Consider the following 10986-nt stretch of genomic DNA (forward strand, 5'->3'; position numbering starts at 1 on the left):
GATGCCAGGCACAGGGAAGGACTGTCAGGGCCCCGCCCAGGTCCTCCATTCTTCCCAATGTGTGCCCCTCTGCCACATCAACAACAGGACACATCAGGCACAGTTCCAGGTAGAGGACCAGAGATGAGGCAGGCAATCGCCAGGGCAACCCAGGTGCTGGGAGCTCAGGGCTCTGGGAGCTATCCCTGCCAGGTCATAGCCTGAAAGGAAGGTCCCACACCAGAAAGTGTCTGAGTGGGGGGACCCTTCTCTGTAGGTGCTGTCTGCACAGGCTGACCATGAAGGAACATGATATGAGGGTTCCCATATCTGTCTGCTGACTGGGGACTGGAGACTCAGGTTCTGCTTCTAGTCCTGCTAGTTCAGGGTCTCCATTTGTGAAGCCCTGCTTTCCTGCCTGAGGGTAATGTAGGGCAGGACTCAGGCCATAGGTGACCTTTTTTTCAGTGGAGCCCATAGGGGTTTTGGGACAATCTCACTCAGTAGCCCAGGCTGGTCTGGAGTTTGAAGCAGTCCTGCCTGGGATAATGGGTGTGAGTCGCTATGCCTAGCTAAGTTTAATTTTTATTGTCCCCTCTTCCAAAGTTACCTTTCCTTGGGGTCTGGCAGAGCCTCACCCACCTGGGTTGTAGTGTGGGTTTGCCAGATGCTAAAATCTCTTGTAACAGGCACTGTGGATTTTAAGGTAGGGTGGACAGTGATAAAGTCCCCTTTGTGCCCTTCCTGAAGTTCTCAGGGCTTCCTGGTAGTGGCACCCAGGGCACCCACTTATCTGTCAGGCTCAATGCCCGGCGCCTGGCTTTCATAGCCTATGTCATCTGAGCATATCTTCTTTGTAGTGTCTGCCCACCTGGCGAACGCCTGCCCAGGGAACAGCAGCTGTGCCCAGACCCCAAGCAGAGGCAGGAGAGCAGTGGAGAGCAAGGAGTGGGGGGCTGTAGCCCAGGACCTTGGCTACTCTCAATTATGTTCCGATCCTGGAATCAGGGATGCCGGCCATTCCTGCTGAGTTGAGGATTGCAGGTCTTGAGTTTCAGTGTTTTCTCCTCCTCCTCTCCCAAGGCCAAAGCCCAGCCCTGGGGATTCTCCCTCAGATCAAGTCCCGCAGCAGCCAGCCTAGCCCTCAGATCTGGACTTAGCTTATCCTTACAGATCCTAGCCAGCAGGGCCCTTCCCTCCTCCTCAGCCCTGACACAGTCTGTACCTCCTTCAGTCAGCGCTGGCAGCAAGCCATGGAGCACACGGGTACCATCCACGGCACCCACCAAGCTGGCTCCCACATGGAGTCCTTGAAGACAGAGCGGGGAGGGACCCCAGAGATGCTGCACCTGACCTGCTCCCCCACATCTTATACTGCAGGTTAAGCATGTGGAAACTAGAGAGGGAGGACGTTTGGCTCTGCTCTCACAGGGAGCTGGGGCTGAGAAAACAGCGTGGACCTGGGAACTTCGACTTTAAAAGCTGCTTTATGAAGGGTAGGAGGGTGTGTGTGGAGGGTGCCTCCAACCCTGCTAGCTTGTGCTGGTACCCCCTCCCCAATACACACACTGCACTTTCTTGCTACTGCCCACTGTTCCACCTTTCCAGGCTCTCATCCTTCTCATCCACCTTCTCATCCACGTAGTCTCCTAGGGTCTCTGGGGTCCGTTCTCTCTGATCACGAGCTCCAACCTCCAGGGCTCAGGCCTAAGCCTTCTATATGCTTCAGCATATTGCTTTGAAATGACTGTATTCGTTACTTTTGTCATGGCTCTGACAAAGGCAACTTCAGGGAGGAGGGTCTGACTCATGGTTGAAGTCACCATCCATCATATGAAGAAAGGCATGGTGGGGCAGTGGAGGCAGCCAGTCCCATGGTGTCTGCACTCTGGGAGAGAGAGAGCGCTGATGTTCACCTCACGGTCTCCTTCCTTCCTAGCCCAGAGGATGGTGCGGGATGGGACTTGCTTCATCAGTTAAGACTTCTCTTGAAACGTCCTCACAGGTGTGCCCAGAGACATGTCGCCTAGGTGCTTTTAAGTCCAGTCGACAGGGAAAATGAACCGGTGCAATCCATTTCTTGTCAACTTGATACTCAAATATGCTTGAATACACAATACTCCACCTCTGGCTCCAAAGTCTCCAATTTATCTCTTATCACAAAAAGCATTTAGTCCATCTCTAAAAGCCCAAACAGTTCTAACACTGTTTGAAAGCCCAAAGTCCAAAATCTCTCCTGAGACTCAAGGCAATCTTAGCCATGAACTCAGAAAAACTGGAAAACAAGCGGCTTCCAGTATACAACACTAAACATTCTTATCCCCAAAGGGAAGAATGGGATCAGATGCAAACAAGTCTGAAAGCCATCAGAGAAAATACCAGCCCTGGAGCTTCATGTCTGGCATCTGGCGCTCTCAGCGGTGTCACCTGGGCCCCACCCATTCCAATTCTGTGGCCTACAACACACGCGGAAACTCTTTTGGGTCCTACAGCCCCAGTTAACGGGAGCCTCGCTTTCATAGCTTCCAGTGATCATGGCCTCTTAAGGCCTCGGACTCCAACCCTGTTGCACATTGCCTGGTAGTTTCATGGAGCCTCCATGACCTGGCAACCTGCAGTTTGTATGTTTGTAAAGCTAGCACGTGCAGATGCTCCGAGGTTCTGCTGACAGCCTGATACATGCTCTGGGCCCCTGGCTCACAGGTGTAGTGTGTTTTGTGTGCCCTGGTGGGTAGACCTAGAGAACCTTTCCCTAGGGGTGACGTTTGAGCAGGGGAGCCCTCCAGAAGTTTCTGTTAGGCTGCTTTCAAGGTCGTCGTCGTCCCCCGCTCCAAGACAGGGCTTCTCTGTATAGCCTTGGCTGTCCTGGAACTCCCTCTTAGACCAGGCTGGCCTCTGTGCCTCCTGGGTGCCGGGACTAAAAGCGTGGCCACTACTACCTGGTTCAAGACTGCATTTTCACAAGTTGAGTCTCTTTCAGAGGTTGTAGTCTTGCTATCAAGAGATGTTTCCTCTTGTAGCACACAGCTTCTCTGTCATGGCACTAATATTTTTTAACCATTATAACTGTTTTCTCCATACCCAACTTCTCTGCAACTTTCTGTGCTTTTGCTTTAGACCCAAGAACACTGAGCCACAACCATGCCACAGCTTGGATGTTGTACTGTCTTGAAAATTCTAAACAGACTCATCCATTGCTTTTGAATACAGCTTCTTACAAGTTTTCAGGACCTATGGCTAAGTTCTTAGCTAGAATAGAACACGAATGGCCTTTAGCCCAGTTCCTGATGGAGTCCACATCCCCCTATAAACCCTATGAGCACGGTATCTACTATTCATCTTTTTCTTTGTATTTTGGTCTTCAAAGGACCAGAATGGCCCACTAAGCTGTTTATAGCATTTGAGCTTCTCTAGCCAGCAGCTCCAGACTCTTCCACATTCCTCCCCCATAAACCAGTTCCCACCTCCAACAGAGACTTTTCTGTGCCGATTCTAGCTGCTGTGACTACATGGTAAGTAACCAAATGGAGGAAGGAAGGGTGTGCTTTGGCTCATGATTGGAAGGGAAACGGTCCGGTCCATCATGGTGAAGAAGACATGGTGGGAGAAGTGTGAGGCAGTCGGTCACGTGTTTGCTCTCAGCAAGCAGAGAATGAATGCTGAGCTCAGCTCTCTTCCTTCCTTTTCTTCAGTCTGGGTCTCCAGCCTGTGGAATGGTGCTGCCCACATTCAGGGTTGATTTTCCTTTTTTAGTTAAACGTCTGGACAGGCATACACTTACTCCAAGCTGTGTCTTCCTCCCAGCATCCACACAGTGGCTCTCAACTACCTGTAACTCCAGTTCCAGGGAGCCCGATACCTTTTTCTCACCTCTACGAGCACTAGGTACATCACACACAATATATACACTCATGCAAAAGGCCTACAAACTTGTCTCCCCCTCACCCCCAGACAGGGTTTCTCTGTATAACAGCCTTGGCTGTCCTGGAACTTCCTCTGTAAACCTGCCTCTGCCTCTCAAGTGCTGGGGTTAAACACACGTAAAAAGCAAAATTACTGCACTGCTGAAATTGTTTGCTGTATTCAAACACAATGGAATATTACTGGACTAGTCTCAAACCTTCCATTACATTTGAAAGTGGCATTGCAGGTTAGGCTTTTCTTTCTCGGAATTTCCAAGTACTCCTAGGGTGAGTCAGCCCACTGGCTCCTGAGGGCCACGCTGTATCTTTTCCTTCGTCCCTAAACAGCATGTAAACAAAAGTATAAAGGAGTTCTTAGTTCCCTCACATGCTGCGTCTTCACGTGTTCTACATCACTCTCCTGTTGGGCTCCATTTACCTTCAAAGATGTTACTTTTCTTTTTTTTTTAAATATGTTGTCTGTCGGAGGCCAGAACAGGGTGTTAGATCCTGTGCAGCTGGAGTTACAGGTGGCTTTGAGTTGTCAATATGAGTACAGGAACAGTCGGTGCTCTTAACTGTGGCATCTCTCCAGCCCCTCCACCCCCCCAAGGTCCTGCACTTTGCCTGAAAAGTTGAAGAAAGCTCTAAATCCCTGCACAGTGCTCTAGGAATGCTGGTGTCATGTGTGGTGCGTGAAATGTATCATTCATGGGAGATAGAGAAGCAAATAGATTGTGGATTCATAGCGTCTGTTCTGATAAATTGCAGTGATAGAAGGGTTGAAGGCTGCAGAGCGGGGAGAAGGAGTCAGGAATGAGTCATCCTTTCAAGAAATCGCAGTCTGACAGATTTTTAAGGAGTACATAATGCTAAACTATCTAAAAGCTAAGGAGGGGCACGGCGGGACAACCCAAGGGTGGTGATTTCATCCAGTGCCCTCTTGTTCCTACGCTCTCCAGAGGGTGCTGTGGCCTTCTGCACAAACATCAATCTAGTTCAAAGCCAAGATCAGCTGTCCGCCCCGGTCTGGGTTCACATCACATTTCTTCTTTACGGTGCTGGATGGTGCTGGTACCCGAGGCACAGGAGGCCTTTGATTTCCCAGAGCCAGCCACATCCCTGCCCTCAGCATTGCATACCTGTTATTTCCCAAGAGCAATACAAGCACTGAGCTCTGTGTATGCATGTCCCTGTGTATGCACATGTGTGTGGAGGCCAGAGACCTTCCAGTATCACCCCTCCAGCAACATGCACTTTGCTTTTTGAGACAGGCTCTCACTATCCCGTAGTAGTCTATAAGGGTTATGAGCTCAAGGATCCATCTGTTTCCACCTCCCATGTTGGGATTACAAGCACATGCCACCACTCCTGGCATTTTCAGTGGGTTCTGGGGAGCCAATTTTGGCCCTTGTGCTTGTAAAGTAAGCATTTTACCAACTGCATGAACCCCCCAGCCCAACACTGGGCTTTTAAAGGACTTAAATGGACACATAAGGTCTCAGAGTTGCTAAAAGCTCAAGAGTCAAAGTACATCTGTGCTGAGAACACAAAAGTGGGAGGCGTCGGTACTTCAAGGAGGCAGGCTCAGGCTTGGGCAGGACTCCCCACTGCACAGACTGGGGTACAGACACTCCCACTTACACTTTATTAATTTCAAGGACTGTTTACAAGGGTGGAGGTGGTGGGAAGGTCCCACCCTGCCCCCATCTTCACTGGCACACAATAAATAAATAAATAAACAAACAAGTAGCTGGGAATGAGCAGCTGAAGAGGTGGCACAGCAAACACTGACTTCAAGGGGCGGGACACAGGGCCCCTCCCAAGCTGTGGCAACCATCAATACTGGACGGTACTGCGGTGCGAGCCTCTCCATCCCACCCAGGGTCACAGAGGGCCCACGGATCAGTCCTGGAGGAGGCTGACTTTCAAGTTGGTCTTTTTGAAATGAGGTCTTACTCTACAACCCAGGCTAGCAAACTCAGTCCTGCCTCAGACTCCCAAGAGCTGTAAGTACAGGCATTCATCATCCTGTCCTTCTAGGACCTGGTCTCCTGGCTGATCCAGTCTCTTGGCTGATCCAGTCAGCCCAGGATTATCAAAAAGCCACTGTGTCGCGGACTTGCAGATTGTTCTGTTTGGGATCTAAGAGGCCAGTGGATCATTGTTGTCCTGATGGACATCCTGAGGTCAATCAATGTCCCTTAGCCTTCTGACTGGTGCTCTGGGGCTCCAGGATATGCAAGGTGATCTTTAAGCTCCTACTTGGTCCAGAGGGCCCACTGTGAGACACTACATACCAGTCACTACTGGTAGCTTTCCTTCCACAGGCCTGTGCAGGCCAGGAATAGCTGGAGTTCCCTAGGCTTGTTATTGGTCAACAAGGACCTAAGGACATAGCATTACAGCTCCCAGGGAAGGGAAGGAGCTTAATAAAGTACTCAGGGTTGGAGAAAATTTTCATTTGGCTTTGGGGCCCATATATATATATAGTTCAAGAAGGATAGGCGACAGGGCAGGAAATAAGGCTACCTGGTGGGGTCAGGCCAGGGTGAACCTTCAAGATGTGGAGGGACAGCTTCTGAACAGCAGAGTGTCCAGTCACTGCTGGGAGGGGTATGAGGGCCCACAAACCTTCCTGGATTCCAGCTTCCCTTCACTGGGGTAGACACCTGGGCCAGGCAGCTCATGTTGCAGAATGTGACTCATGGCCTGCAGCCTCCATCTATAGGAGTGGGGAATGGGGGAGGTGGGTTCAGTCCTCCAGCCCCTCCATCAAGTCTGCAATGCTCTCCACGTAGTAGTGAGGCACAAGGTCATGCTGACCAGCTGCTAGGTAAGCCTGGGCTTCTTCGAGGCGTGAGACCCCTGTGAGCGTGAGCACGGTGGTCATGCCACAGCGGTGGCCAAAGAGGATGTCGGTCTCCAGGCGGTCACCCACCATCAGTGTGCGGGTGGGGTCCACACTGAAGTCTTCAGTGATGCACTGGAACATGTAGGGGCTGGGTTTGCCCACCACCAGGGCCTGGCGTCCTGAGGCTGTCTCCACTGCCGCAGCCAGGCTTCCGGTACCTGTGGGGAGGGAACACTTGGTCAGCAGGAGGGAGGCAGCTGAGGCTGACCTAAAGGCTGGGTGCCGCCTGTGCCAGACACCTGAATTCAGAATCCATCACCACTGCTCGGGGTACGCTGTGTGCTTAGTCTCTCCGTCTAACATGAAGGTAGCAATGGCCGTCCCCTCCTGTGTATACTCTCAGCCTATGTGTGAACAGGCCTATCCCATCAGTTCTGCCTGACAGCTGTGTGTTTGGGGGCAAGCCCTTCAGTCTCCCTTGACTTCCTCTGAACTGTGGTAAGATGGGAATCAAGTAACACTTCCCCTGGAGGGATGCTGTGGGCCTCACAGGGAGGCACTTTGTAAACGGAAAAGCATTTAAAGAGCCATGGTGGTTACTGCTCTGAGAACCCACGATCCTGGCGTGGAAAGTTGGCACAGCCCGCCTGGAATGCAGCAAGGCACAGAAACGTTCACACCTCTGACCCAGTCCAACCCTGCAGGGGAAAATGATCCCCTAGAGAAAATTCCAGCTGTAGACAAAAAGCTACATGCTTGAAGATGTCTGCGACCAATGACCATGGGAAGAAACCAAAGCTGGGGAAGGAGCCCAGGAGCCCGACAATGGGAGGTCTGTTAGAAAAGCAGTCCTGGTACCCACACCCCCAGCACCATCCTGGTGGCACGAGCTTGCTCTCCCTGCCCACAGGAAGTCCTCGTGCCAGAACATCCTGCCTTTACACCAACAGCCATAACAAAGAGAAGCACCACCACTCACTCAGTGTACCTCTGAAAGCCCATTTCACGGACAAGAAAGTTGTGACATTAACCTGCCCTGAGGGCCGGGTGGTAGTGGCACACACCTTTAATCCCAGCACTTGGGAGGCAGAGGCAGGGGGATATCTGAGTTTGAGGCAAGCTTAGTCTACAGAATGAGCTCCAGGGCAGCAAGGGCTATACAGAGAAACCCTGTCTCAAACCCCTACCCCACCCACTCCCAAAAAAAGGGAAAGAAAAGAACTGGCCAGAGCTGAGCTTCCTCAGTGTGGTGGTTTGGATGACATTACCCCTCAGTCTGGGTCACCTGAACTTCTCCTCAGGTGGGGGTGTCTGGACAATTTCAGAGGAGGGCTGGCTCTGCAGCCTCCCACCATCTCAGGGTGCGCTCTCAGTTTCCTGCTTGCAGGTTAAGATGTGAGCTTTCAACCTGCTGTCCTAGCCACCAAGCCTATCACCTCTGGAACTACAAGCCCAAGGAAACCTTTTCTTCTGTAAGTTGCCTTGGTCACGGTGTCTCACACAGTGACAAAAAAGGACCTAACATACTCGGGATCCACCTGCCTCTGCCTCCCAAGTGCTGGGATTAAAGGCATGTGCCATGACCAGCAGTTAAAACCCGTGATTTGGAGGCTGCATCACTCACAAGTGTGGTGGCAAATATGTGTTAATCTGTCTCCCCCTCCAGGCAGTAGGCGTGACCAGCAGGTTGGGTGAGCACAGCTAGGTAGGTATGGAGACATAAGTCAGGAAGGGTCCAGCAGAGGCTGGGGGATAGCTCCAGTCTCTCTCAGGCTCCTCACACCACTTTCTGAGACCCTGGAGAAGCCCTGTCCCACAGCCTCAACCCAAGCGGAGGGAAATCTAACTTGATGGTAGCGGGGTGGAGGAAGGGATGCTGCAGCGGTGACCTCTCTCAGATTTATGGGAAGAAGGCGCACGTACTGGGTGGCAAGTAGGTCTCAGGGGGAGCCAGGAAAGGCCCTGGCATCCTTTTTCGGCTACACCATCCTAACAGGATGCCAATATCTCCTTGTGCACCGTCACCCTGCCCGGCAGCACACTTCATCCAGGAAGGACCCCAGGTCCTCTCCACACACACCTGCCTCGCTGCCCCATCACCAAGCTGTGCCTACCTCACTTTCTGCAATGCCACCCTGCAGAAGCCCACTGCCTCCCAGGATCTGGCATCAAGGACTATTTGGGCCAAAGGCCAGCAGAGTGGAGCCCATGCCACATCCTGGAGTAAAGAATCTGTCCTTACCCCATTCATCACTACCCAAGAGTCTCTGCTGCCTCACTCCAACCCTCACTGCTCCGGCCTAGGTGCAGGGCTGAGCATCCCCAGTAACAACAGCCAGGAGTGCCCTTAGATGGACCGATGGGGAGGAGGGGTGTTCTGAGGGCCAAGTTCAGGTTCCCCTACTCTATGCTCAGTGTGTCTGCTCTGGAAGCTCACTTCCACTCTCTGAGCCTCGATATCTGTAACTGAGAAATGGGCCAACATTCTTAATTTTTGGAGCAATCTGGAAAGGAAGAATTAAAAACAGCATTAAGAGGCTTCAGAAAGCGATCAAAGGGCTGGCAGGCTGGTTACATGAACCTCCAGTCAGGGGCCCTGGAATGACCGGCACGATGAGGAGCGCCCCTCGCACCCAGGCAGGGATGCTCCGAGGTTATGTAACTCCAGAAGGTTAACCGAGTGGGCTCAGAACTGGAAGTGAGGTCAAGCTCCACGACCCTCCAGGCTCCACATCGGCCTCCATCCTGCCTTTGCACGCGAGGATCCAGTTCTCCACTCGGATCATCCTTCCAGAGCGGTTCTCCAAACCCACCTGCAAAGTGGGTGGGGCTAATGACAAACCGGCCCAGGAGGTCAGTTCCAGACTAGGATCCCACCTGCAATTCCCTAAGCCACAGTGAGCCTCGGCTGGCTCGTCTGTCAAACGGGTCCTCGGCCACTACCCTTCACGGGCGGCAGGTGCAGGAATTGTGAGACGCACGTCGGGCCCTGCACACACATCCCCGCGCCCAGCCCCACGCTCACCGGGGGTCCGGCTTCCGTCGCTGAGCGGGTGCCAAGGGTCACGATCGGTGGCTACGAGCAGGCAGTCGGGGTCGCGCAGGTGCGCGCACGCCTCGCTCAGCCTGGAGAAGGAGAAGTGCTCGTCGTAGCCCACGAGCACGGCGCGCACGCGCGAGCCGTCGTCGCCGGGGTCCCCCGCCAGGCGCAGCCCCGCGGCACGCAGCTCTGCGCGCAGCCCCTCACCACCCAGCACGAATACGGTGCCGGGCGCGTCGGGCGGCCCGGGTAGACGCTGGCGCAGCAGACGCGCGGCACACAGCGCTGAGCTGAAGAGCTGCTCAGAGCGCAGCCCCGCGAAGCCCAGGCGGGCGAAGCGCAGCGCCAGCTCGGGCCGCGCGCGCCGGCTGTTGTTGCTCACGAAAAGCGTGGTCTTGCCCGCCCGCGCCAGCCGCTGCAGCAACTCGGGGGCGCCCGGAACGATGCGCTCGCCGTTCCACAGCACCCCGTCGCAGTCGAACAAGACGCCCTGCGCCTGGCCCAGCACGTCGCGCAGGGCCGCGCCGCGCAGCCGCTCGCAGCGCGCCATGCAGCTGGCTGGCCGCTCGCACGCGCGCGCCGCGCTCCCTCCGCGGCCACGAGTCAGCTCTGCCAATTGGCGCGCAGGAAGGGCCGAGGGCGGGGCTACGGCCGCACGCCTCAGCCAATGGGGACGAAAATCTAGTCGAGGGCCCGAGCCGATCCCGAAGGAGCTCGGAGAAAGGGGCGGGACATGGGGAGTCAGCCTTGGTCTGGAGCGAATCGCCGCGCGCTTCTCAGCCAATTAGAAGCAAAGGCCAACTAGTTGCTAGGAGGAAAACAGGCGGAGAGAGAGACATTGCCCTCGGAACCATTGCCGCTGTGGTTCTAAGCAGAGTCCCGAGAAACGTGAGGCTGTGGTGGAGCCAGACCACAGTACCCGTGTCTTCTTAGACTCTGGGCTCTTGGGCCAAGCCAGTGCTTCTTGGGGCCCTCTGGCTGTGCTGTAGAGTCCCCGGGGGAACTTGGTGTTTTATTTATGTGTTTGTTTGTATAATTTTACATTCAGTAAGATGTGTAATCTTGAATGTACAGTTCGATGGCTTTAGATAAATGCTTTTCAAAACACGAATGCAGGGTTAGTGAGAGGGTCAGCAGGTTGACAGCTCCTCACGGTGGGCGAGAACATACTAGTGCAAGTTTTCGGGCCTCCACATGCGCATCCTAGTGTA

At 53.7% G+C, this 10986-nt stretch overlaps 1 protein-coding gene across 1 annotated transcript; it reads right to left on the bottom strand.

Annotated features, from left to right (window-relative positions):
- Nucleotides 1-5506: 5506 nt before the first annotated feature.
- Pdxp (pyridoxal phosphatase) lies at nucleotides 5507-10357 on the bottom strand. Its single transcript, XM_075959930.1, has 2 exons — nucleotides 9761-10357; nucleotides 5507-6953 (listed from the first exon to the last, which is right to left on the bottom strand). The coding sequence occupies exons 1-2, from the start codon at nucleotides 10323-10325 to the stop codon at nucleotides 6637-6639; spliced, it is 882 nt and encodes a 293-aa protein (XP_075816045.1). The 5' UTR covers nucleotides 10326-10357; the 3' UTR covers nucleotides 5507-6636.
- Between the last annotated feature and the right edge of the window lie 629 nt (nucleotides 10358-10986).

This window comes from Microtus pennsylvanicus, chromosome 2, assembly GCF_037038515.1.
Source record: "Microtus pennsylvanicus isolate mMicPen1 chromosome 2, mMicPen1.hap1, whole genome shotgun sequence".
In the NCBI taxonomy this organism is placed as follows: domain Eukaryota; kingdom Metazoa; phylum Chordata; class Mammalia; order Rodentia; family Cricetidae; genus Microtus; species Microtus pennsylvanicus.